Source organism: Osmerus eperlanus, chromosome 15 (genome assembly GCF_963692335.1).
Source record: "Osmerus eperlanus chromosome 15, fOsmEpe2.1, whole genome shotgun sequence".
In the NCBI taxonomy this organism is placed as follows: Eukaryota; Metazoa; Chordata; class Actinopteri; order Osmeriformes; family Osmeridae; genus Osmerus; species Osmerus eperlanus.
Window position 1 is genome coordinate 11,532,167 of NC_085032.1, and position 27,827 is coordinate 11,559,993.

General features: G+C 48.3%; 1 protein-coding gene across 3 annotated transcripts; it reads right to left on the reverse strand.

Annotated features, from left to right (window-relative positions):
* Positions 1–416: 416 nt before the first annotated feature.
* fam49bb (family with sequence similarity 49 member Bb) lies at positions 417–27,423 on the reverse strand. Of its 3 annotated transcripts, none has more exons than XM_062480059.1 (12): positions 27,281–27,423; positions 18,768–18,862; positions 9,574–9,656; positions 8,767–8,888; positions 8,400–8,505; positions 5,557–5,696; positions 3,526–3,603; positions 1,767–1,883; positions 1,566–1,645; positions 1,286–1,412; positions 1,013–1,083; positions 417–522 (listed from the first exon to the last, which is right to left on the reverse strand). In XM_062480059.1, exons 3-12 carry the CDS (start codon positions 9,644–9,646, stop codon positions 459–461), a joined length of 978 nt encoding a protein of 325 aa, XP_062336043.1. In that variant the 5' UTR covers positions 9,647–9,656; positions 18,768–18,862; positions 27,281–27,423; the 3' UTR covers positions 417–458. The 3 variants fall into 3 exon arrangements, with proteins under 3 accessions (XP_062336043.1, XP_062336044.1, XP_062336045.1); XM_062480060.1 differs by lacking the exon at positions 27,281–27,423 and adding an exon at positions 24,505–24,713; XM_062480061.1 differs by lacking the exon at positions 27,281–27,423 and adding an exon at positions 24,381–24,428.
* Between the last annotated feature and the right edge of the window lie 404 nt (positions 27,424–27,827).

Below are 27,827 nucleotides of genomic sequence, written 5' to 3' on the forward strand. Positions count from 1 at the left end.
GGGAGGGGCTCCTGGGGGAGAGGGGAGGGGCTCCTGGGGGAGAGGGGAGGGGCTCCTGGGGGAGAGTGGAGGGGCTCCTGGGGGAGAGGGGAGGGGCTCCTGGGGGAGAGTGGAGGGGCTCCTGGGGGAGAGTGGAGGGGCTCCTGGGGGAGAGGGGAGGGGCTCCTGGGGGAGAGGGGAGGGGCTCCTGGGGGAGAGTGGAGGGGCTCCTGGGGGAGAGGAGGCCATCCTGGGGGGGAGGGGCTCCTGGGGGAGAGGGGAGGGGCTCCTGGGGGGGAGGGGCTCCTGGGGGAGAGGGGAGGGGCTCCTGGGGGGGAGGGGAGGGGCTCCTGGGGGGGAGGGGCTCCTGGGGGGAGAGGGGCTCCTGGGGGGGGGGGGGGTCCTGGGTGGGGGGAGGGGGGGGGTCCTTGTCTGGGGGGGAGGGGGGGGGGGGGTAAATGAGGCAAGCAGTTCCAGTTCTACTGCAGCATGCTCTTGATTGTCTTGTTGGTTGATTCATCATTCAAATGCTTTGTTGTGTACCTGCAGTGGACAGACAACACATATCACTGCCAGGATCGCAGTGTGTACAACTCAAGGCGTGTGTGTTATCTGTAGTCAGTGAGTGTTTTAATGTGCCCTGCAGAGTAAGCCTTGTCCAGTCGTGTGCTAGGTTTTTGTTCCAGTCCTGTGGCTGGAGACTTAAGGCCCTTGCACACTGAGTGCGAATTTATCGTATGCGTTTTTTCGCAATCATCAGCCTCAACATTCGGTGGCTCTGAATTGCCCAAAAACCTATCAAAATGCCGGCTATGGATGCGAAAAACGCATAAAATCAGGAGGCAGTGTGTAAGCGCGATTGAAATAACGTGAGGTTGTATTTATTTTTTAACGTGCGAACATTTCGGACACGAATTTCGGACTCAGTGTGCAATGGCCTTAACACCTCCAGGCTCTGGTAGCTCTTCCGGGAAGGAGAACCAGGGTGAAAAGAGCCCTGTCCTACCGCTGAGGTGAAGATGGAGCCGCTTACCTGAGAGCGTTGAGAAGACCTTCCACGCTACTTGGAGGCTGGTCCCTGAGGACCTTGATGCAGCCTTTCATCTGAGGAACACACAATGTCACCAGAGATCAGTACACACACAGTGTTTGACATGTCACCAGAGATCAGTACACACACAAAAACATCAAGAGAAAGTTGAATAAATTTAATAATTTGAATACATTGAATAAATTAAGAAAAACAACTAATCAATCCCCTAAAAATACTAAGAAACTGAAATGAGAAATAACAGGTCTGACTCACATCTATTTTGGAGGACTTGGCAAAGGCCCCCACAGGGTGGACATAGTCATACAGGATGATGACGCCCACCATGACCCTCAGGCAGAAGGACACAGTCTCCTCACTGGTGAAACGACTACGATACTCCCTGGCCAAGCACGAGGGCGGAGCCAGGCACAAGGGCGGAGCACACATGTTATTAACGGATCAATAAGTGGAATATGAATTGACCCATAATTAGATTCATGAATTGATCCCTGTCAGGGTTGGCAGTGTCAGATTAGGAAGAAACGTGACTTACGGTGTTTCCAGCATGACTTTACACACACTGGCCATAGTGCTTAAACAGTCCGTTGTGTTCTCAATGGGCAAGTTCTTATTCTGAGAAGAGAAAGATAGTTCAGATTGTTCTACACGTTTCTCATCAATACATCCCTCAGTTCACCCATGTCAGTTACAGGTGTAATTTCAAACTAGCAAGTTTGTAAATCGTCTGTCCTACCTCGGACACAAACTTTGTTGTTCCATCGCTTAATGTTTTCAACATGGGTGTGGCGTCGGCGTAGAACAGAGATATCCGATTGGCCAGCTCGTTGTTCACTTCATTCTCTACCTCTGCCTGAAATGTGCCATTAGCATGAACATACATTTATATATATTCACTTTCAATATTGAGTCGCAAGGACACCTTCCTGCTTCTATCCCACCTTCGCTTTCCAAGGAAGGAAAGCCGTGAATAATTCCTTACAATGTCTGGATCACACCTTAAAATCTCATCACACATGCACTGAATACATTGATAACAGACACTTCTCGTCTTGTCCAAAATGTGGTTCAAATACCTTGACAGTGACTTAAGTGCTGAGCTGTAGGGAATGCATACTGGCTGGGGGATGGAGAGGGAAGGGAGGGAGAACAAGAGAGAGAGAAAGAGGTACAGAGAGAATGACAGAGAGGGGGGGGGTGAAGACAGTAAAAGGGAGAACGAGCTAGAGAGAGAGTGACAGGTCCTAATAGCCAGCCGTCTGGCTCCATTTGCCTAATGGCATATCCTCGCAAGGGGGAATAAAACTGCTGGCCGAACAGATCCAAACGTAGACGTGCGCCTTGATAAACATGGGGGAATTTCACTTAATTTGATTCACTAAAAGGCCTATTGAAAAATTCAACATTTCACTGAGCGCTCTCTAGAATGTTTGTGATGCTATTGGTGTCTGCTGTGGCTTTGATGTGTGGTGATGTGTACAGTCGAGATATAGGTGACTGAATGGGACTCAAATCCTTCATTGCCACAACAATAAAGACACAGCACGTCTAAACCAAAACCACTGCAATACCTATTGAGAAAAGCAGGACTTGAAATATCGGAGTTGACTTTTTTTTTGTGTCACTTTTTTTAATCTTCAAATTTAACTGCGATATTTATATCCATTTAAAAATGCAGAAAGCAAATTACACAAACAGTATGCTTTCAGTTGGGTTTCAAATCTGTGGAATCCATTTCCAGCTTAATCACTGTCAGCCTACACAGCCATCCTCCAACAGCATGTCAGGTACAACTTATGTAGTTAACATACAGCAGTTGGAATATGTAGGTGATAATGGAAGACTTAATTGTGTGGGGTTTCCCTTGTCTTCCAGTTTGTCCCAGGGGTTCAGTATTGTTGACACTCCGGCTGCCCAGGGCCTCTACCCTCCTCGGGGACCCTAGCCGGAGACACGCTACTGATCTCAAACCAGCTCCTCTCCTCTCTGTAGGCTCAGACCCATGGGGGGGTGGCTATGCTGGTGGTCTCAGATTCTGATGTGCAGCCCTCCGCTGTTACACTTGGCTACGCTCCGGCACACCTCTCAAATATACACCCCCCCCTCACACACACATACACACAACCTCTGGAGCCCACTTCCTGTCTGACACACTCCCCCTTGAACTGAAGATAAGGGTACACATCTACTCCTTCCTTCCTCCTCTCCTCTTGTGCTGTTTGACGTCAAATTAGTTACTTCTTCTCAAACATAGCTTTCCTTCATTTCTTCAATGAGGGAGAAAAGGAAGGAAGGCCAGAAGGAAGGAGAAAAGAACACGAGGATCTGGGCAGGGTGACAGTCCCAAAGGTGTGACAGAACGGGAAGGGACACAGAGTAAACCCACTCCTGGTGGCCATGGACATCATGTCCTGACTCCCTAACCATTGAGCTTGAAGCCCCAGGGTCTGGGTCTCAGGCCTGGGTCGAGAAGGGGCATGTCTGGCCTTGCTCACCGGTACGTTGTTGATCCTCATACGACTCAGGGTCCTCCGGTAGTAGCTGAAATCATTCTGAATGGCAGGATTTGTCATCTGCAAGCAAGAAGAATGAAATGAACATGTATTCATCAAATGAGAACAGGGCTCGGTGGTGGGGGGGCGGGGGAGGGAGGGGGTGTTAATAAGGTAGCGCACACGGCCTGCGGGGGAACATGGGGTTCTGGATCAAACCTGTCCGTCGTCATGATAGCACGTTTTAGGAAACAGGGCAGAATCATAGCTGCAGGCCAGTCTGACGCCCACTGGAACCCTCTCTGATTCCCATCTATTAGCTAGAGTGGGTTCGGCTTTGCGTCTGCTTCTAAGAGGCCGCTCCTGTTAGCGAGAGGCTGCCTGCCCCCCCCACCCCCTCACAGGGGGCTGGGCAGCGGAGTGGTGGGCTTTAGTGACAGGAGCATCAACAGTGGGGAGGGGGAAGGGCGTCCAGGCTGAGGGACTAGGTTAGCGACACCACAGAGAGCTCCGGGGGTAGAGGCATGGGGGGGGGGGGGGTTTGGCTCAGAAAGAGTGGGAAGCTGTCAAGAGTAAAAAGCAGCACAATGGCCATGGCCTCCCACATACACCGCACTTCACAGACACCTTTATTTATTTCAGATATTTCCTTCGGTCAACAAACGTCAAGCGCACAGACACAGGGACTAACTTTCCTTTGGAAGGTCGGAGTCGGATCATCCGCGTCGACATCTACAGCCACCTGTGTGAAGGCCTTTGCGGCGTTGCACGGTCGACAGGAGACGCTGGGTTTGTGTGGTCCCCCTCTCTGAGCAGCCCGCCTGCACCTCCCAATCACAGACAGACCACACATCTACGGAAGGGTCACCCCACACAGCTTCCTGTAAAGAGGATCATTCACCCTTCTTCCTCAACCGCACTGACCCTCCCAATAAGCCACGGGCCAATCAAGCTGCTCCAATAGGAGACGGCTGGCTAATTAACCCCCGAGTTGGCCACATTACTCCAGACCTGTGATGTCAGTCGTGTGAGCAGGGTAATCCTGCCACAGTAGACTGGTGTCCACAATCTGCCGGCCAGACAGCCCATCTCGCCAGCGAGCGTCTGAGACGGAGACACAGCCCTAAGTAGGTCAGGGCCGTGAAAGATTGATGAATGGCCCTGTCGTGCCACCTTATACCCCCCTACCTTCATGCCCCTACCACCCCAGCACAGGCAGGGGCACTAATTGGGGCGGCACAGCAGAGTGCCTGAGGGGTGACAGGGCGTTGGCGCTGGTGTGCGAGTCTGAGGGTGTATGTGTCAGGATTGGGTAGGTTCATTTCAGTTCAAAATTGCCTGGGTTCACGGAACTATTTCCCTGTCTGTCCTAATGAGCCCAGTGGGAAGGATGAGATCGCTTTTGTCTGCAGCCTCCATACATTACCACACGTCCTAACACGCCTGCTGCAGCCTCCATACATTACCACACCTCCTCACACGCCTGCTGCATCTACATGCCAGGGATTTATGCTAATTGGAGTTTGCTGTCTGGCGTTCAAACAATCGGGAGATCAGTTTGCCTCCTCCCTCCTATTGACTAATAAACGTGTGTGTGAATGTGTGTGTGTGTGTGAATGTGTGTGTGAGCCAGGGGCTTCCATCCAGTGACACAACAGGGTATTATGTTGTCTTACTCCTCACCTCAGTTCAGCCACATTTAAGGACAGGGGGCCAAATCCAAGTCGCCAATTAAATACTTATCATTAGCTCATTGGCTGCAGCTTAATCACAGAGGCACTAATTAAAAGAATAATAACACCTCGTTAGGCCACTGAGAGCTAGCAGCTTATCATAGGAAAAGTACACGGTGTTCTGGGAGAGGGCCCTGCCCACTGCAGCCCAGTGCTGGGGGGTAGAAGGGAGGCTTCACTGAGTCCGTGTTAGGCCGAGGTGAGTAGAGTGGATTGGGGGAAGTGAGAGAGAGAGACATAGACAGAGAGAGAGACAGAGAGAGAGGAAGGGAGAAAGGGGGAGAGAGAGAGAGAGACTCACCTTGAGCTCGTCAAAGCGCAGGGTGAAGTGCAGGATCTCGGCAAACTGCTTGGCCAGAGCCTGCTCCCTCTCCAGGTGCTGCGTGGGGTCATCGTACGCCTCGCTGGTCAGCGCCCCCAGGAGGCTGCGCAGTGCCGCCTCTGTCATCGAGGAGCAGGGTGAGGGTGGGGACAAAGAGTCACACTCAGGTTAGGAGCAGATTAGGGGGGGGGGGGGTGTGTGTGTGTGTACAGCAGCAGGAAGAGTCCCCCTCTTGGGCGGGTGGGGGTGCTTGGGGGTCTTCTCTTGCTCAGATGGTGATACAATATGAGACTAATTATCTCAGTGGCATGAGATTAGGCTAGGGGGTGGGGGATGGTGGCATGGCTGAGTGTGTGTGTGTGGGGGGGGGATCAACTAGGATTACACTTATTGATGTGACAGTGGATAATTCCAAAAACTGAGCCTGGCTGACACTACAGGACACACCTTGGGATGCATCAGCCCAGATGGGAGAGGGGGTCTGAGCTGTGAGGAGGAACCACGACAAGAACATGAACACTGGACATAAACCCTGAACACTTCACTGAGGGTTGGGGTTGATTACACCGTAGGTTCAGATCTGTGACATTGCTTGTTAACTCTACAAAGGACTCTACAAATGACACTTGGAATGGCTTGAATACATGTGTGAATGAATATATTACTGGAGGAATGAATAAATCATTCAAATAACCTGCCTGAGATCTTACAAACTCCAACCAACAGTGTTGTCTTAGTTCATAGTCCGAGTACAGCCTGCGTCTATCAAAGACCACGTTCAATAATTCCCAAACAAGACAAACACACGTGAGCTAATACCTAATAAGGTTGTTGGACAACAGCACCGAGGCCTGCACACAGCTGCCCCTCATCGTTATCCATCCTTCTCTACCACATACATGAACTGGCTACAGGAGGATGACCGCTCCAGGAAGAAAGAAATACCTCCCCCCCCTCCCCACTACTGTCCACTTCAGGTAACCGTGGAGGGAGTGTTTCAGAGCCCAAATGCAAGCTGGCAGGGCAGTGCAGTAAATTGAGCATGTTTGCCATTCCGTAATGACCCCTCCCTCCCCCGCCTGCTTGGCCCAGCGTTTAAGGGCCCGGCTCTGATTAAAAATGGCCTGAGTGGTGCATTTTTTCCCCCCTTCCTCCTTCGCCCTTGTCCCAGTCAAAACAGGAGTTCAGATGGGGCTGCTTTTAGAGCTGACGGGATGGAACTACTCTAGCATGTCTGGGGTCTGGGGCGGGGGCGGAGTCCGGGGGGGGGGGGGGGGGCGTCTGATCGCATCAGGTCACGGCAGAGCAGGCGAGCGGAATGCTGGCTAGCAGGCTCTTCAGCCCCGCTCGAGGGAGGGGGGCCAGGTTGGGATGTCCAAACCCCGCTGACCCATCATCTTCATCTTCCTCCTGTCCAGGAGTGAGAAGCTTTGGAATAATATGTGTTTTGAATGGTGCGTCATGTAGTCATAGTACCGGGTCAGATCAAATGTGAAGGTGGCTGATACACAACCTGTATCCACAACACAGACAGCTCTGGTGTCAGCGCCATATCCAGAAGATCCACAGCCAGCAGGGGTCTGGGAGAGGTTGAGGCTGGGGGCCTGGGAGAGGCTGGGATTGGGGGACTGGGAGAGGCTGGGGGACTGGGAGAGGCTGAGGCAGAGGCTGGGGGACTGGGAGAGGCTGGGGGCCTGGGAGAGGCTGAGGCAGAGGCTGGGGGACTGGGAGAGGCTGGGGGACTGGGAGAGGCTGGGGCAGAGGCTGGGAGACTAGGGCTGAGGACCTGGGGCTGAGACTGGAGGAGAGGCTGGGGCTGAGGATAATTGCCTGCCTAGCCTCGTTCTGAGAGTGAGGCTGACCCTGGAGTGAGAGCAGCCATGCGGAAGGCCAGGGTGGGAGGTGACCTACTTCATTACATAACACAGGCAGCCTCAGCCCTGGATGTGGCGGGCTGGCGGGCGCGCGGTCTGGCGCCAAATGTGTTCATTGACTGCTGGCTCATCCGCCGCCAGGATTAAAGGGTTAAGGTCAGGGGCGGGCTACGGAGCGGGCGACGCCCCCTGCCCTCAGGGTCAAAGGCATCGTTGGTCTCCCCCCCCCACTCCTTCCCATCTCATCCTCTCTCCCTCTCTCTCTCTCCAGTCCCTCTCGGCCTCCTCTCTCTTCCCCCCCATGCTAATGAGACCTATAGCCTATTCTGCAGGAGGAGTCATAAAGAGTGCAAGGCAAGCATCCCACTGATGAACACAGAGCTACAGTGGCTTACATGTTAGTTATTGTGTCTCCAAGCCTGAGTGTGTGTGTGTGTGTGCGCGTTTCTGCTGCTCAGCACACGATTCTGCCGACAAGCACACAGACGGTTACGGTCATGACTGTAGTGAGAGAGTGTGTGTGTGTGTGTGTGTGTGTGTGTGTGTGTGTGTGTCGCATCACTTACAGAGAAGGTGAAATTAACCTCTGGTACAGGCATGTATCTAATCTCATGCATGTGCACAGTGTTTACCCCTGAAAGCCACGGGTGAGTAGAGGGCATGTTGAATCTTCTGTCTGTGTTCTGCCTTCCCTCAGGGAGGGAGCAGGGAATGTCCTTGGATCTATCAATCTATAGGCTTGTGTGGGTGTCATTGTCGTTTTTGTACTCTGACCATGGAGAGTGGAGGAAGAGAAGGAGAGTTTGAAGGAAATAAAGGAGATGGAGGATAGGGAGGAGGAGAGAAGCAACAGAAGAAGCAAGGGGGAAGGAGAGAAGGAAGACAGCGGTGAGGAAACGAGGTGTGGACGAGGTGAACGAAGGAGGAGGTCAAGGTGATAGCACCTACCTAACCTCTGGGAGAACTCGTAGAACTTCTTGAGCTTGCCCACGAGGGGGACCACAGCGGCCCAGGCCTGCTCCTGCAGACCCTCGTCACTGGGGTTCTGTATCGCCTGGCAACAGAGGATCCAACACAACATCATCATCACCTTTACAAATAACTCGACACTCTTTCTTTTACACCAGGGCTCCATTAACCAATAACTGATCTTGTGTCCCCAGCCGCCATGTGGAAAATAAGATACAATTATTATCTAATCTTATCTGGTGGCTAATTAAGGTGAAAGAGTGTGTGTGTCTGTGTGTACAGTGTGTGTGTGTACAGTGTGTGTGTATACAGTGTGTGTGTGTGAGCATGGGTCTGGCCCGGCTACCTCTCGGATCTCCTGGCCGGCTCCCTTGTAGGCCTGCAGCTCGTCCAGGATGCCCTTGGCGTCCTTCAGAACTACGTCCACCTGCTCCCACAGCTCGCGCTCTGCCTCCGTGGGCTGGGCGTCTGGGCCACACACAGACGCTAGCATTACTAACACGGCCAAGCTAATGTATAACAGAATCTAAAAGTCAAGACGGAATCCTGCAGGAGAGAAGGTAAGCCACGCTTGGAAAATATCTCCACCCAGGAGATACCCCCCACCTCCCCACCCTCCTTCCAACACAGCCAGCGCTGTGCTGCTGCGGGGCTGTATCTAGGTCATTAAAAACACCTAGGTAAGGCTGAGGAGGGAGCAGAAGTACTCCTCTCCATAGAGATCATCTGGCTTTCTAGCGCCTCCTGTCTGCTTTGACGGAGAAGTGCTCCTGCTCTGGACTATGAGGAAGGAGCTACAAGATAAATGTGGACGAGTTCTGAGACCTGGAGCCAAATATCACTGGAAATAACTATTGGAAATAACCTCTTTGTGTGCGCACAGCACACAAAGAGGTTATTACAGCAGGGAAACTCAAAGTTAAGCAAAGTTGGAGAAGCTGACTAGAGTCTTGAGGCAGAACATGGGGTGGTGGAGGGGTAAGGAGCAGAGTTAAGTGCTTGGGTTAATAATGATTAAATATGGATGAGATCATTATGTGGAGACAGAGAGAGAGAGAGAGAGAGAGAGTAAGAGAGAAAGAAAGAGAGAGGGGAAGAGCATTATATTACATTTACAAGAGCAGTGCTATAAAAACTGAAGAGTGAGTCTCACTTTCAAAATCGAGGAAAAAGTTGGGTTCTTGTTCCAGATCTGTGCAGGTCAAAACTTTTAGGAGGTTTCCCATGTTACCACACCTGTAGAGAAACACAGAGAGATATGTGAAGAGAGAGACAGATATTATTTTGAAGAAAGAAAAACAAAGCAATTGAATATTAATAAGGGCACACCACTTACACCCCTCCCCCCACTTGGGGCCCCTATTGTATTCTGCCTCTGTGCCCCATTACCCATCTGAACCCAGTAACCCAGATGTGCCATCACACACACACACACACACACACACACACACACACACACCAAGTTCCCCTTGGACCCTTGTGGTTTTCCTGTGCCACACAGATGTCAACTCCAAATAGACTGCCACCCCTCACAACAGGGACCACTTTACGGGAACAACTTTAGACCCCCTCCTCCTCGCTGGTCTCCTCTTCCTCGCGGTCTCTCTCACACATACACAGAGAGAAGACGTTGCTCTATACAAACCAGCACATTCAATCAACCACAGAGTCCTGTGGGGTCACGTGCTGCATAGCACCATGGGGCCCCCCAGTATCTGTCCAGCAACTATGAGAACAACCCCAGGCAAATACCTAACTTTGTCCTGTGTTCCCATTGGCCGGCGACAGCAGAGTGTCCGACCAATCAGCTTCAACGGGCCAGTCACCACACAGAAACCAGATGGACCCTACAGTGTAGGTGCAGATAGAGACCATCGTCTGGAAGGTCTGGTGTGAAAGACATCACTCGGTGGAGGCCTTAGAAATGTGTCGGGTACCAGTTCCAAATTGAGAAGGAACGGTTGGTTCTTGGAAAAGGAGGCCAGAGGGGGGGGGGGGGGGGGGTTACACCACATGAGAGTTGTATCTAGTGTGAGAATCAAGCCTCCCCCCTTCTCCCCCGGCCTCCCTGCTCTCTGTGAAACCCCCAGGTGTGTTACCTGGAAGAACACACGGAAACCTCGAAACAGTCTGAGCCAGAACACAGTTCTTACAGTGGAACACCTCAAGCTGTTACTGTGTTCTACTGGGTCTCCACGGGTACATGCAACACACACACACACAGCAAGGGGTCTTGGGAAAGATAATGTCTCTCATTCTCACACACACCTAGAGGGATCTAGAGTCTCAGCAAAGATAACATCTCTCTCTCTCTCACACACACGCACACACACACACACACACACAATGTGGGTCAGTCTCATCTTATGTAAGCAGGAGTGACAGTTTGAAGACTAAGGAGCACCTCCACACGTGGTGATGTTGGGAAGCAGGCCAACACAACCAGGACAGACGGTGACAGAGTGGATATGACCAGTGACAGGTTGGTAACCTCGGTGACGGCGTGAGTTTGGTGGGTGTTGTGATGAATCTAAAGGGGAAGATTCGGCGATCAAGGAAGAACTTACTTGCTTACTCAAAAAATGGATTACAGATGTTAATGAGTTCAGGCCTGGATCATTGGTCCATCAGAGCCTGGTGCTTGGTAGTTTAATGAATGACGAGGGTATGGCTTATATACTTATATACAATGGAGTATAGTTTCCATAGATTTCCTTCCTCCTTAAGTAGTAACACAGAATGAAACACTGTTCATTTTCAGGCCTTAGAGGGTGTACTATAACAATATACATAAATAATACATACAGTCTCCTCACTATCTTAAGTTTGAAGGCTCGTTTCATGTAGAACTGAGTGACAACTGCAAGATGACTTTGACCTTGACTTAACAGGTGCCACGCCAAGGTCAAATTTATTGTTACACTGGTGGTTGGAATTTGAAAGACGTGAACATTGTGCAAGGTAAGATGAATCAAGGCCAACTGAAAGGTTTTCAAATAGCCTCGAAGCATTCTGGCCCAGGTGTGGAGTAAGACTCCCTGACTGCCCCCCCCCCCTCCCTCCCTCCCAGGACTGACACGATTTCGACACAGCTCACGGCCCACCAGGGAGGAGCCAACCTGACACCTGCCACAGCAGCCGTGCCCTGCAGCCCTCCGCTAATACACCCGGAGTGGCAGCCTGGCACACTGGCTCCTGACTGGCACCTGCTGGGCAGGGTGCAGCAGAGGGCCCAGAGTGCCCGCCAGGCAGAAGAAACTAACTTGATGTGAAGGAAATGGTGTGTTGTAGAGGTCAGGCTTAAGGAGGGCTACTAGTCTGTGATTCAGGTATTTGCATAACTGGGCTATTAAACAAATTAAATATGAATAATATACCATATACAGTGTCTGCATTGTGGGTGTGATGGTGCTGTATTATATATTAGCACACTTTCAAAAATATCTCACTTTAATTTTTTTTATCACACAAAAAAGCATTAACATTTGATTTGAGTAAATTACCCCTAGAAAAAAAGATCCAGCTCCAGCCAAATAGTGCAAGCCTTTCATTCCCAGGTTGACATGCAGTGTGAGTGGGCACTGCCTGCCCCGCCCTGCCCTTGTCCTCAGTCCTCTACTGCCATCTCTCATGCAGTGGCTGAGCACGGTAGCAGGCAGGGATCACAGAACCACCGTGCCAACGTGGGCACCGCCTGCCCACAGCTCCTCTGCGCCTCAGGAAAACGAGGTCATTTTAAGGACGGGGATTTGTGGGGCTGCAAGTCCAGTGAAGGATCTTGAAGCCTGGGGTTACAGTCACGTGAGAGATTAAATGAGGCCATGTTTTCCCATTTTTCTCCCTCTCCAGCGATCATATTATTTTGTCATGCCAGCAAAAATGTATTTTTGAAAACTGTAAAATTACAGACCTGCAGCTTACTAAGAGAACATGTTCAAGCATAAATCTGTTTAACCAGCCCTAAAAGCCTTCATATATCTATCGGTGCTGCCACATAAAAATTATAATACATCTCAATTAGCCAAAGAGTGTAACCTGGTGATTAAGGGTCATTTGTGGGCTGATAGAGTGGGTGTGTAGGGAAGAGTGGGTGTGTAGAGAAGGGAGGACGGATGGAGAGGAGAGACAAGAAGAGGAGACGAAGGGAGAGACAAGAAGGGAAGACAAGAGGAGGAGAGACAAGAAGAGGAGACGAGAGGAGAGACAAGAAGGGAATAGACAAGAAGAGGAGAGACAAGAGGAGGAGAGACAAGAGGAGGAGAAACAAAAAGGGAATAGACAAGAGGAGAGACAAGAGGAGGAGAGACAAGAGGAGGAGAGACAAGAGGAGGAGAGACGAGAAGGGAATAGACAAGAGGAGGAGAGACAAGAGGAGGAGAACGAAAAGGGAATAGACAAGAGGAGAGACAAGAGGAGGAGAGACAATAGGAGGAGAGACAAGAGGAGGCGATAGGAGAGCTGGCAGAGAGTAGAGGAATGCCAGTGAGACAGTCAGAGGAGGGTGTGTGTCTGTGTGTGTGGGGAGGGGGTCATGTCCCCCCCCTTCGTGGGTGCAGACCCTGGTAGTAGGGGGGCGTCAGCAGGGGCCAGGCTCTAGTGCAGGGGAAACAAGGCGGGGGTGTTGTTGTTTTGGACTCCCCCACTGAGAGATCGCGTGCTCGTAAGGAGAAGAGGGGGGGTTCGTCTAAGGCCAAGGGGCATTACTTCACAACCGGGTGCCCGCGAAGTGCTCTCATTGGCTGAGCTGCTCTACCCAACCCGGCGCTGTATCCATGGAGTCAAAAAAAGCTGGTGCCATTGACAACAAGCTGCCAGCCAATCAGAGGGGCGGTAAGGGAGAGGAGTGGGTACAGTTGTAGTAAGACTTGAAAGAACATGAATATATTCATACAGATGAGGTAATGTGCCAAAAAACGTCCGGATTAGAGGATGAGGGAAGGAGAGAAAGAGGGGGGAAAGGGGGGTGCTGGAGAGGATGAAGGAATGTTTACACATCACCGAGCACCAAGAATTTGCTTAAGCTAACAACAATGGGTTACGTAAAAAAAAAATATATATTATCAAATTAAGTACATTTTTAATAACCGAAAGGCAAAATGTCATTGTGTTTTTCTTGAACACTTCCACATTAATACTGACATGTTATTAATTTTTTCCCTGAACAGTCAATTTCAGAGGCTATGATTGGTCGATCAAAGGTCGATCAGAGTCCAGAATAGCAGCCGAGATGACAACAGCCTGATGATGAGGTGACGAAGATGATGAGAATGGAGGATGCTAACAGAGCCACGCCCATTTCATGTCTCAACCTTTGCATAACCCTCCAAGATGGTCAACCACACACACACACACACACACACACACACACACACACACACACACACACACACACACACACACACACACACACACACCCCTCCATATAAAAACACCCCGAGCCTTCCAGGAACAGTGCAAGGCTCTCCATTGCGTTATCCTACATAAACAGCTCGGGGTGCTGGGTAAGGGAGTGCATTCCACTACTACAGCATGACGAGCCACGTGGCCAGCCTTACTACGGCAGCCCAGCCCTGCCGTGGGGGAACCATCACGCCTCCCCTCGTGTGCCCCGCCCCCCATCCCCCGCCCCAGCGCACCACAGACAACCCGGCTTGATCTCGTGGCCGCTGCCGTCGAGTTGAGCACCCGCCTAGGGCATGGAGACGTGGGGGTGGGGAGTGCCTGTGTGCGTGTGTCTGAGAGTGCCTGTGTGCGTGTGTCTGCGCCTAGCCAAATACGACGCGCTGTTGCCTGGCGCTATATCGGAATAAGATCATGGGGATGTAACTAAGAGTGTGTGAGCAGCGCGAATGAGGGCGCGGTTGGCGTGCCGGCTTGTGCGTGCCGGCTTGTGCGTGCCGGCGCTTTTGGGGAGGGACGCACAAGGTCAAATTTATTGTTGGTCAGTGTCAGACTGCGGCAGAGAGAAAGAGGGGGAGAGAGAGAGACAGAGAGAAAGAGGGGGAGAGAGAGACAGAGATAGAGACAGAGAGAAAGAGGGGGAGAGAGAGAGACAGACAGAGAGACAGAGAGAAAGAGGGGGAGAGAGAGCGACAGAGAGAAAGAGGGGGAGAGAGAGAGACAGACAGAGAGAGAGACAGAGAGAAAGAGGGGGAGAGAGAAAGAGGGGGAGAGAGAGCGGCGCAGCTTTAAACTTGACCTAGATTCTCTGGGTGACACGCCACATCGCATTAGCCCAGTGGGCCGGGTCTGGACCCACCAGAGCTGGCTGACGCTGGTCCAATTAGACAGGCAGAAAATTTGGGAGCACTTCCTAAATACACGAACAGCCCCTCCATACCTCCTACCACACCCCTTATCCCCCTCCCACCCCGATCCCCCGGCAAACTACCCCCCACCCAGCTGACCGAGGGAGCTTACAGGGGGCACATGGTGGGGGGAGTGGATGGAGTTTGTTTGTTTATGGTTTGAACTGGATCACCCCATGGCGGCCACGCCCCTCCTGTTCAGGTTGCAGGGGTAAACACAAACCTAATGCCCCCTTCACCCAGATACGGGCTGAATCAAAACAAACGTTTGGGGGCATGTCCGATAAGGATGTGAAAGACGAGAGCCATAACAGCCCTTCAAAACCACACTCAACAACACCATAGCTGATCTCTTACAATCATCATCATCATCATCATCATCATCATCATCATCATCATCATCAGGCTGGCCTGCTGTAACCCTGCCATACTTATGCACTGCACATTTCCCTCAATCTCGCTTATTGTAGGATAATACTTTTACACCTTTTGGGGGCAAAATTCCTACCGTGGATATCAACTCATAACTCCATGTGCAACATGTCAGGACCGACAGACGAGCCTTCTATTCTGTCGTACTCCATCCTCCTCACTCCTTCCTTCTCCATCTCACTCATGTTCACTCTTCTCCATCTCACTCATGTTCACTCTTCTCCATCTCACTCATGTTCACTCTTCTCCATCTCACTCATGTTCACTCTTCTCCATCTCACTCATGTTCACTCTTCTCCATCTCACTCATGTTCACTCTTCTCCATCTCACTCATGTTCACTCTTCTCCTCCATTCGTATCATCAGAGGGATCACCGCCTCTCTGAACTGCACCTGAACAAGGCCGGAAACCATGGAAACAACCTCACGCACACACACACACACCCCAGACTGCTGGAGAAGGCCTCGTCAGTGGGAGAGACAGCAGTGAGAGGCTCTCAGAGGGGACGTTTTCATCAGTCATCCAACATCAATGACCCTCAGGCCGTCACTGAGGAGGGGCTGCGCGCGCGCGTGTGTGTGTGTGTGTGTTGGAGGGGCTTTGTGTGTGTGTGTGTGTGTTTGGGGGGCAGGCAGATTAAAGACAGCTCCTCTAGCAGAGCACCTTACACAATTATAACAGCATGTCCACAGCCCTCCTGCACCAGCACTCCTGCACCAGCCCTCCTGCACCAGCCCTCCTGCACCAGCCCTCCTGCACCAGCCCTCCTGCACCAGCCCTCCTGCACCAGCCCTCCTGCACCAGCCCTCCTGCACCAGCCCTCCTGCACCAGCCCTCCTGCACCAGCCCTCCTGCACCAGCCCTCCTGCACCAGCCCTCCTAACCTTCATTCCACCAGCAGTGTCCTCCCGCTAGCTGACTCATGCTGGTCACGACATCGTGAACATGCATCTCAGCCGAGGCGACGTGGAGTCAACCGAAATCGAGTGCGTTCCGCCACATCACCCAGCCTCGTCCCACCCGGGACTCAACCGTGTGCTTCTAGGTTTGATTTTTCCGGATTACAGTGGTAGGATTAAGGTGGGGCACGGTGTAAGCTGGTTTGAGAACAGGGGGATATTTTGGAACGGCAGCTTTATTTGCAATGCTCGGAGCGCCATCTGCGGGACGAAAAGAGAAATGCACAGAAGCTGCAGACATGGTGGAGGCGACCACTCCCAAATGATGGCTCCATCACACAGCAGAAGAACAGGCCACACACTGAAGGGACAGACAGGCCAGCACATGGAAAGTAACACACCTTTTTTTCTTCTAGTAAACTGTAAAGCCTTCACCTAAGGAATAAAGGCCCAATCCCTGAGATCCTCTTCATTTATATAGATGAAGACATAGCTTTTAATATCGTTCTTCAAACTCTTCAGAAGCATACAATTAAAGATAAACCTCTGCTTATGGATTGTAATACCAGACGGGCAAAATGGCAATGAAAGGTGATGAAGTAGAAATATAATAATAACAGCTCTGTTGCCATGCAATTCAAGCAGCTCCTTCAAATATGTGAGATGGACTTTCCAGGTTGATTTACACCTTGTGAATACTATGTAGTGAAGCTAGGAAATGTTGGCTAAGAGCGCCACCTGGTGCTCACACAGAGCTACAACAGATTTGGATTATATGGAGAAAAAAACTGGCCCATTTAAGGCAGAGAGGGAGAGAGAGAGAAAGAGAGAGAGGGGGGAAAGAGAAGGGGGAAGAGAAGAGAAGGCGAGAGAGAGAGAAGAGAAGGTGAGAGAGAAGAGAAGGTGAGTGAGTGAGAGAGAGAGAGAGAGAGAGAGAGAGAGAGAGAGAGAGAGAGAGAGAGAGAGAGAGAGAGAGAGAGAGAGAGAGAGAGAGAGAGAGAGAGAGAGAGAGAGAGAGAAGAGAAGGCGAGAGAGCGAGAAGAGAAGGCGAGAGAGCGAGAGAGAGAGATAGATGGAAAGAGAAGGAGCAGCTGGTCTAAGGAAGTAGCAGGCTCTGGGGAGCTGAGAAGGAAGGAGAGAGCATGTCTACCCCTCAGTGGTATGAATAATGCAGATAGGGGAGATCTGAACACACGCCCTTTAGGTTCGTAGTTAACCCAACAAGCCACTCTCTCTGCCTATGCCGGTCAGACATATCATCTCCGGGTACCCATGCATGGCTTCGGCTAGGGGGCTGTGGATGAGCATCACCCATGTGTAAATTGTAAGGAAAAATAATTTCAGATGTTTTAGTTAACAAAGCATATTAATGACCAACTCAGGACCCAATCGAGACCCCTAAACTGGCTTCCTTAATGTGCAGGCCCATTCAGATTGACCATCTGTAGTGCCACAACTCTACTCTGTTATTGTGACAGTTCTAACACCCTTCATCACCAGCAGCTGGCAGCGTTGCATTGTTATTACAGTAGAGCTGAACACCACAGAGCTTTACCTCAGGATCCAGCCCTCCGACATCTCCTCCTAGCTTAAACAAATCCATCCAGTCACAGTCAAACACCTACTTGCCACAGTCTTCCCGTCTCCATTTACGATACACGATTTTCAATTCCTTGGCCTACCTGTCATAAACCGTGCCAAGATTAGCTTGCCGTTCGTTCAAGTTAAGCTGTTGTATTTTCGAGTCCCACACTGAGCTTTAAGGAGACCGAGGCAGCTAGGGGATTAGCCTCAGATAACTGACTACACTGTGGTGGATCGCAAACTGACAATGAAGAAGCTGTTCTGTGGACAAAACCACCGTCAGTGGAGCCTTCACGTGGGTAAAGAAAGTGTCTGAAAAACAGACAGAGGCCTCTAATGAGTCACTCTTACCATAGAAAACAATACTAAAGAAATAATTATAATGCTGAACAGCTCAACCCCATCACAAGCTAAATACCTATAACCTTCAAATAAGAAGACAAATCTGTGATTCAGGATTGGTCCTTAGTCAAACAGGCCAACCCCCCCCCCCCCCACACACACACACACGGTCATCAGCCAGGTCTTCAACCATATGGTCAGGCTGGTGACCCTACGCACTCTGGTTACATAAGCAGTGAAGGGAGAATACAGGAAGCTCCAGTATAACTCAAGCCCGCTCTAAAACCCACAATACATTTGATTTCCGTGCCAAGGTTACAAAAACACAGAAAGGATCTCGACCCTGGTGGGGTAGAGGGCAACGGTGGCTAACTGGCCAACCTGAAAAATAGGGCCTATGTCAACAGGAAACCCGTGACAACATGGAGAGGAAAGGAAGAAGAAGAACAAAAAGGAACTGCAAAAGTGGGAACAACCAACCCCTATGTATACATCTCCTGCCAATAATTCAAATAATATTTTAACTGAGATAAAGTTGAAAGCCCTCTGCAGCTTTACATATATGACGCTGACAGCCTGTCCTAGATGTATGACAGAGACTAGTCAAGGATGCACACAGTTGAACAAAATATAGAATACTCAGGTTAAGATTTTAGCTCCACAAACTGTACAACTGCTGAGAATGAGCTGCAGGAGTGTATACTGTCCTCATTTCACCAGCTAAGCAGGACCAGGGATAGGCTGGGCGGAGCAAAATGGCGGACATGGGAGTCATATTTACCAGAAGAGGAGCAGACAGGGGCAGGAGGAGGGAGCCCCAGCCTGCCGGATGGCCGAGGATCACAGTCCTCCAGCGGAGGTTTGAGTTTCTTTCCTCTGAAAGCACAGGTAAGCACAGCACCGGTAAGCACAGCACAGCTAAGCACAGCTTCACGATAAAAAATGGGCATCGGTACAAACAGCAAGGCAAGTCACTAACAGGTGCACCCTGCTATTGTCCTTCAGCAGGCTAGTTGTCTTAAGGAGATCGTGCAGACAGACTAATGGAACACAGATAGGTCACACACACACACACACTTCCTATTAGGCAACACTTCCTCTCATTCAGTGTGTTTTTTTTTTACTTTGTTTTCCACTGCTCTCTCTGTTTCCTCCTTTGAAGGTGCACTTTACAGAACCCTGCAATTCCATTCAGGGCCTAGGCTTGAGAGGCCATCTTCATGGCTCAATAAGTTATCTGCACTCCCAATTTAAGAACAAGTTCCAACTCCCAACCGAATTATGTCAAACCACAAGCGAAGGAAATTGCTCTGTGCGTTAGGTGTGTCGACACGCCTAACTTTTAGCACCACTTGAGATTTGAGAAGTTAATACTGAGATGGTGAAACAACAGCCAACTAGGGCTGGGAAAACACAGCCAGGACAGTCGTGTGAGGGCATCACCACCCGGAGACTCCCTCGCCGCCTGCCTGCCTACAAACTGCGCTGCCAAAGTGGTCTAGTAGTGCTGGTCACGCATGAATGTGATCTGACTCCCTGGTCCGAGGCTTCCGCCTACAGCCGGGACTAACTGCGAGAGTTTAAATTGGAGAGACAATCGATGTCAACACTGCATTCGCAGTGAACTGATGGAATGGGACGTTTGAAAATGAGCACGAAGCCTCAAGAAAGCTATAAGAACTGAGAGAGGGAATACGATAGTAGTTAAGAGCTGACGCCTCACAGAGTACACACAACATCCTCTCTCACAATTCAGACGTTCCTGCAACTATGTTCTGCTTTCTCGGCCTGCTTGGAACACGCACAGAGCTACCGTACAGTGGAACCACCTGTAACACCGCTTCGTGTTCCCATTCTCTAGTGACCCAGCTTTTTTAGCTCAAAGCTAAGCAGCTCTGTTCCAGGCTAAATCCACTGGAGTGGGCTTCACTGGGAATGCTCTAATGACATCTGTGCCAGAATAGCATGGAGTCAGTTATGCATCACATACAGCTGCCAGGGATTTAAAGGGCTGTCAGGCACACAGTGGAGCCAGCCTGGTTCACTTTAGTAGCATAACGCGGGGTAAGACGTTACATTAGACCAATGCAAATACAGTTTGGGAGTTCTGGGTCATAATTGGTTTACTTTGGCAAAGATTACTCTGAAACGTCTGAACTGGTAAATACTAAAAATCTAGCCTTGTCCTTTGAATAATCCCCTTTTCCCCATATGGGAATGAACGGACAAAATCTGATAAATTTAAACAGAAATAAATGATGTGTTTGAACTCTTGAACATCAGTGTGCAGCATTCTGGGAGGGGGGGGCGGTCGGATAGTGCAGCATGATGTGAGAGCGCTGAGCTGCTCTACAGGAGATGTTTCTGTACAGCCTACTGCACAGAACAAGGTCAATATGTGGGACAGCATGTAGGCTTGCTGTAGTCCACGCGTGGAAAAATATAGGCTGCAAAACAAGCGCTCGCTATGGATTAGGATGGTAGCACTCAATAGGGTTCCCATGATGTGGGGGTCTGGTGATCCATACTGTAGTCTGTAGGAGGGTTAGGCTGCGCTTCGTAATGCTCTCCATCTCACAAACTACTGTACTTCTCAACAGGGATGTTATGAGTAACGCTGTTTTATGGTTGCATCACCATGTCAACAATACCTACAACGTCACGTTACGGTGGAAACCTCATGGCAACGTAACCGACAAAAGGCCCATTTTAGAAAACGGGCGTCAGAGGGTAACATGGTTGGTTGAGAAGGTTTTACCCTCCACTGTGAGGAACAGAAGAAAATGGTCAAGGTGTGAAACGAAATGACAAATACACAAGGCAATGGGAAGGGAGGGACATTCAGTCTAGTGTTTAACAAAATCATCCCTAGCTGGCCTGAACCACAATAAAAATTTAAAAAACCGAGAGGTTACCGTGGCAACTGCGGCTTCGGTTTCCCCTGCTGTCTGTAAGTGTGTGAGGGAGGGCTCGGAGCCGAGGTGGAAACAACGAACTGACTCACTCCCTTTTATTTGAGGGAGTGTGGAAGATTGCATTCAAAATAGAGCTGGTTACGTAAACCCTAGAGGATACATCTCCTACTGCTTATCTCCAACCAGCTCCCCAACTGACGCCTCATTTCCCTACTAAAACTCATGCAGATCAGTGTTCAGATAGGAGGAGGGGGCTTTGACACTTCGACGAATTTGTGTCACAACACATTTGTAACAGTAGACAGAGGAGATGCTTCGAGGCATCACCAGTCTTTTTCCATCACAATCACGTATACCGGGCATCAGAAACCTGAAAGTGAAGCATTCACATTGTTAACTGTTCAAAATATCCCCTACGAGGAGTTTCATACTTTGGTAAGAGATACAATACATGATGCATAAAGTATACTGAATAAGTAGACGGTTCTAGAGAGGGCGTTTTAACACAGTTAAGCCTCCTTTGATAAAAAGCCCAGAGCGGCCATTATCGAGGTCTCCTTTCTCCGTTCTATAGCTCAGAGTATGGAGGACTCGTGCGGGGGCACCGTGGCAACAGAGGTGTGAAAAATGACTTTCTGCCCCGCTGTTTTGCCATCTGTGGCATCATCTATGCTTGAGTCGCAGGCAGAGGACAGGGCATTATCATGCCTAGGTTTGCATCCTAGAGTCAAATAATTACAGCTCCCTTAGCAACACGTTGCCAGGGGTTGAGGATGATCTCTCACTGTGTTCCTCATAATATAAACCTCCGTTAGTGAAAAGGCATATGTTAGTTACACATTGAATTTCAACCCAACTTCTTTTAAAAGGGCAGTGTATTGTATCATCAGTATTGTCACCTTGCAACAAAGCATCCTGTGATGTCGCCCATCAGTCAGTCAATCCAAAAGTACTTGACTATTTACTCTTGTTCCGGTGTGTTGTGTATATGTTTGTGAGCAGTTGTGAGTCTGTGTGGGTGCAACAGTTCCTATTTTTCCAGAAGATCATAGATAATCTGTCCTTATCTTTAGAGTTATTAATAGACTTATTTTAACTCTATGCAAAAGCCATTTTGCATGTTTCCATTAGGGATGTACCGATTAATTGGCCAGCAATCAGCACTGACAGGTTATAGGCTAAACATGTTATATTCAGTATCTGACGACTACTTTAATGGCTGATTACTTGTGACCAATTCAAATGTCTGAAAAGGCATCATGTTTGCTTACCAAATGTTTTCAAAGGCCTAATGTTTTTTTCAATGGTAAAACAGGTAAAATTGTGCCTGGCTGCTTGGATAAAGTGAGAACTTTCACACTTAGTCAATAAACATGTTTTAGAAGAAAGTTTTGGATCAGGATAACATAATTGCTACTTGTAATATAACAGAAATGTCAATAATATAACAGAAATGTCAAAACAACAAGCCAGTCATTTTATCACTGTATACCTCATTTCCATGTGATGCTTAGTTAAGACACATGGGTTATGATATGCACAAATACATTTGAATTCTGCAAGACGCCATCGTTTCAAATCCCTCAAAGACAATACTCTCGAAACCAGTGGAGTTTCAAAGCACAACAGTCTGAATATGAAAAGGTAATAGAACAATTCCCCTACTCTTTACAGGCTGTTAAAAGTCACACAAAAAAGGAAGTGAGAAAGTTAAGAGGAATGTCCAACCAAACTTGCTAATGGACTACTTCCATAGCTGGCACAGTGAGTCATACTCACCACAGGGACACATCAAAAACAAACAGCCCACACTAAAACCAACACTACAACCATCACCTCAACTGGATCATCTCCCTCTGATCATTCAGTAGGACTCTTAACTACACACCAGAGACAGGAGGATGGATACCTCAGGGTTTCTATTAACCCTTGTGCTGCCTTCGGGTCACATGACCCAAAGGTTCATAACGAACCACCGTTGTGTTTACCCAATTTTACCCAATACAAAAACAAATAAAAATTATTTTCTTTTAACCATTGCAATGTGGGGGGTCTGAGACAGCCCGACAGTTAAAATAAAATGCTTCACTTTGTTTTTGTAGGAGGTACATTTGTCGCAATACGACGGTGGGTCACAATGACTGATGGGTCAGAATGACCCGAAGATAACACAAGGGTTAAGCTTTCAGAGGGAGAGGGGGGGGCACAGCAAAGGTCTCCAACAGCAAGAGGGGATCTCAGATTCCCCCCCTCCCCTCCTCCTAACACACACACCTCATTAGCATCTCCAGGGAACACTCCGAGAGACTAGAAGTGCGATGAACCCTGCCCTTCTTCCTCACATGCATGGGTGAAGTGTGTCAGCATTTCACAGTGAGTTTGGAGCCTGCAGGACATGCACAGGCATGTGCTTGAGATGAGCCACAGCAAGTTCACTGCTGTAAAGAGAGCTTTGACGTTGCTCTGTGTGTGTGTGTGTGTGTGTGTGCAGACAAATACCCACCCAAGTACAGACCAGAGTGCACATCAGAAATATCGATTCCACTTGGCTGAAATGTGAGGTCCAGGAACTTTGGGCATTTGTTTATTCAGCCCAAAAAACAAAGCAAAGCAAGAGATGCATCCTCAGAAGCTAGGCGTTAAGTGTCTTTCTAAAATGAAGGGTTATGTTACTTTGAGTACCCCCAAAAAACTTATTCTCTCTCTCTGAAGAGGGATGATACTGCTGGAGAGCCCAATGGCAAACCAATTTATAAACCAACTTTCAATAAAATGTTAAGTCTAATACTAACATGTTAGCTCTTTAGGATATGTTTAGCTCTTTAGTATTAGATTTATTTATACATTCTGCTTTTTTTAACCTTTTTTTGTTAAATTAAGATCCGTATGTTCATTGTATGCACCTTCCTGCCACAGTAAATGTGTTTGTGTTAACTTACATGGCAATAAAAACCGATTCTGATTCTGATGTACTGCATGCACGTGTTCCATTACATTTGAAGGTTCTAATTTCTGCATGGTAAAGGCATTACTCAAAGCAGGATATCATCTTGTCATGTCAGTTTCACAGGTAAACATGTGGTTCGTGTGAGAAGTATAGGCTACGGAAGTGATTAATACCGAAACACACTCAACAGATTTTCAGAACCGTGGCGTGGCGCACACCGAGATAAACGGTTCTTAATCGGATTCCTTCATAGTACAGTAGGTGAAATTCAACCTAGATTTGAGCTCTCTACCACCACACTATCTGGTGGAAAACAATACAAAATTTGAGAGTAGTTCGTTTTGCTCTGTCCATACAGTAGCCTACTAACAAGAAAACGGTCTGAAAGAACACATTTATAATACATAGTAAAACAGATCTTTCATGACAAGAATTAAAAAATATCTCACGCAGCAGCATGAGCAACGATCCAAGGTTTAGTTCAACCTTTATAGGTCGTGCAACTGTTCAAATAATTTTGTAAGTAGCATACCTCCAACTCAAGTTTTCTGGCACGCACTTTCTCCCAGTCTTCGACACATCTGCTGTACAGAATCAGTATATAGTACTACTACAATAGGTTACAATTGTCAACTGTGTCAGTTCATCATACTCACTTCTATGAACTATGGAGAGACGAAGAGAACCGCGCTGCTCACATAGCGTTGAAAGGTGCTTCCGACTGCCTCTGACACTACAAGACCACAGAAAGCATACCATATAAGAACGACCCGGTAGCTAAATGTATCGCTGCCTCAATTGTTGGGCGTGTTCGACAAAGTCGAAACTTGGATAGTAGTCTACCGCCTGCCAATTCACGCTGACGTCAATAGTCTTTGGCCGTTATGCATCTTGCCTCCCTGCTACAGGGGCAGCACACTTGCTAATGGAAAACACAGGCAAATAGCCTACTGTCTGATGGGAAGTCATCACCGATTTAGCGCCTTCAAAGCACTTTCTTGGGCGTAGCTATAGGATATTACCTACTGTTGTTGGCATGCAGGGATAAATAGGGATACAACGCCTGCTTCTATCCAACGACATGCATCAAGCGTCATGCAGCCTAGATGCCTAAGTGGTCCTGAGGAAAATGTTAACTAAGTAGGCTACGTGTTTGATTCTAGAGGCTCTCCGACAGCGCCTAAAGCTTGTCAGTGGGTGACTGTGATGACTCATAGTGAGAATACAGTGCAGGATTAATCAATGCATTGCGATGTATTGGAGAGCATAACTGGGTCAACTGAGCCGAGTTTGCAGTGCGTACAGAATTTCGTACTTATCCGTTTCAAGGGCTCTGAGGGAAAGACAGATCTCTAGCTAGGACTGATATGAATGAATCTAGGGATAACTTGTCGGGTATTATATGCTCTTAATAATATTAAATGTAGCACCAAATGTCACTACTCAACACCATATAGTTTGCTGTCATTTGAGCAGTGCTAGTACTCTGAAGAAGTCATGTCTCTCCTAACTGTGGCTCTTTTCAGACTATGTTTTGGAGCTGGGTCCTAGCTCAAATTCCATGTCCACATTCTCCAAGCTCTAATCATGCCAACAAAAACAACCTGTAGAATTCTGTCAGCAAAATGAAGACACAGACAGTTCCTCTATTGTCTACAGTTATAGTCCTCCTTCATATTCTAATTCAAGCACAGTCTCTATAAGCAAAAGTTCTCACCGTCTGATAAACCTTATCTTTCCTCAGACAGATTTATGTTGAACCATATTTGTGCCGTCACAAAGGAAGTCTGACTGAATCCACTGCAGCATTAGGTTTTGCTTCCTCAATTCAGACAATGTAGGCAACAACTCCACAATGTAGGCAACAACTCCTACAACTCCACAAGCTGGTGGTGTCGCTAACACAACACTTCACATCTACTAGTTCTGGGGAGAGCAAAAAGTTACACGCAGGTGTACATATAATGTAAACTAAAACTTCACAGCAATACACTGAGGATGCTGAGAGTCTGATTTGTGGTCATTATTCTCTCAGTTTTCAATGAACATGTGGCCGACTGACACAAAGAATCGTGTGTTTTCATAAGCAGCATCTGTTCTTACAGGAGACCGTCAGACATGTTTTCAACCCATACAGGAAGCATGCTGGCAAAGCATGTTTACCCATGACTCATGGGGGACTCATGGCTTTAAGGTCATTATAGTGTAACATCCTAGGAATGAAGGCCTTCCTACAACCCTGAGTCCCTGTCCAACATGTCTGTAACCTAGCACATGGAAAGCTCTCATATACACACACACTTTGAAAACCAAAGGTGTGAGGGCACAGTTTCGCTGCTATCTGGTTAACCAACACTGAAAATAGTTTTGTACTGCAAATTAACTACAGTATATTTCATTACATCTACAGTACTTTCTCTTTGGTCTTGTTACTACACTGGTTGTGTGCTGAAGTCTTTACTGGTTGGAACATTCTTTCACTCATTTTCTTATTATAGCTTGCCTGCTTCTCTAAATTGATTGTGTGTATGACTGTGTGTGCCAGTGAGTGAGTGAGTGAGTGAGTGAGTGAGTGAGTGAGTGAGTGTGGTAAGCATCATCTTCTTGACCTGGTAGAGACTGCAGAGAATGGCGTGAGATCTGATTTGTCACTCTGCATCAGACTGACGACTGCAGAACAACATACCAACGGCAACTTCCTGAGGATCTCTTCTACTTTCAGGGTGAAATGAAAAGGGTCAAATTATTCAGCTTGTTCTGCATGTACTCCTGTCAGTCCTATTCAACCTCCCTCGTGGGAAGCTTTGTATTTGTTAATAATATCTGACCATCTTATCTCATGATGAACCAAATCTAACAATGCCATTACTACACCTTCACTGATTCAAGCATTCTTTTCTGGTTAGAAAATACATCCGTTTCATTTTCATTTGAGGCAACCGCACCTTGCCAATTCATTCATTTATATTTCCTGTTAACGGATCGCAAACAGGTAGCTATTGCCATCTGAGTCATAGCCATGGCTACTATATCCTGTTGGAACAGTTACAATAGCAAACATGTTCAATCCAATAAGGCGAATGTCTAGTGAAAACTACAATGCATGAGCGTCCATCGGTGTACATAAGAGATAATAACAGCTGTTCATGTTTATGCGAAGTGAAAAAGGAAGTCAAATGTAGTTTACTAGTCTATCCGATATCTAAGACTGTCACCTCATCTGCAACTTGAACACACGGTATTAAAGGAATAAGTAGGGACTGGTTTATAACGTATGAGCTACCCCCAATGCATGATGCTCACAGGTCCTTGTCTCACGGCTGAATCAAATTGTTCTTACACAATTGATCAAAGTAACATGCGTTTTTGACAACTGAATTTGATAAAGTTTCATTATGGCGGACAATATTTTTGTAAGTTTTTTTTTTTTACCTTGGGGTTCGACACGCAGGGATCGGCGGTAGACGTTTAGACAACTATCCTACCACGTTAGCTACAGAACAGTCATTGAATACCGAATGCTCCTCTTACTGTCTGCCTTTTCCGGGTTTGTGGTTAGGTTCATTCGTTTTTGTTACAACAGTCAGCCTGTAACGGCACAGGCAAAGCGGTGGGGGGAGACCTGAAATTATGGGTGTCATTGCAAACAAAGATATGAAAGCAGGTCTCTTTAAGGTTGGGATGGTCCAGTGAATAATTCAAATCATTTCACGCATTATAAATAGTCAAATTGACAAAGAAAATATATTGGACACGGCTGACACAAGCTTACATCAGAATGACACTGCAGGGTATGAAATACACCGCGGGATAGCCCGGGCAAATGAATCGGAAAGCTACCTAGTAGTTGAAGGTTATTGTGCTGAAACAGAGTCTATTTGATTTACTTCACCGTACACCTTGTAGGGGAGGGATTCTCACCTCTCAAACATCCCTTGACTTAAAAAACAAGATCAAGCAAACGAATTACCCATGTTAA

What these genes read in the sequence shown, in the direction of transcription:
- fam49bb (XM_062480059.1), bottom strand. Translation starts at nt 9,646, where the DNA reads ATGGGAAACCTCCTAAAAGTTTTGACCTGCACAGATCTGGAACAAGAA. An exon ending in AAAGTCATGCTGGAAACACC is followed by an intron (nt 1,413 to 1,565) that starts GTAAGTCACGTT and finishes GTGCTTGGCCAG; the next exon opens with GGAGTATCGTAGTCGTTTCA. An exon ending in CCAAGTCCTCCAAAATAGAT is followed by an intron (nt 1,084 to 1,285) that starts GTGAGTCAGACC and finishes TGTGTTCCTCAG; the next exon opens with ATGAAAGGCTGCATCAAGGT.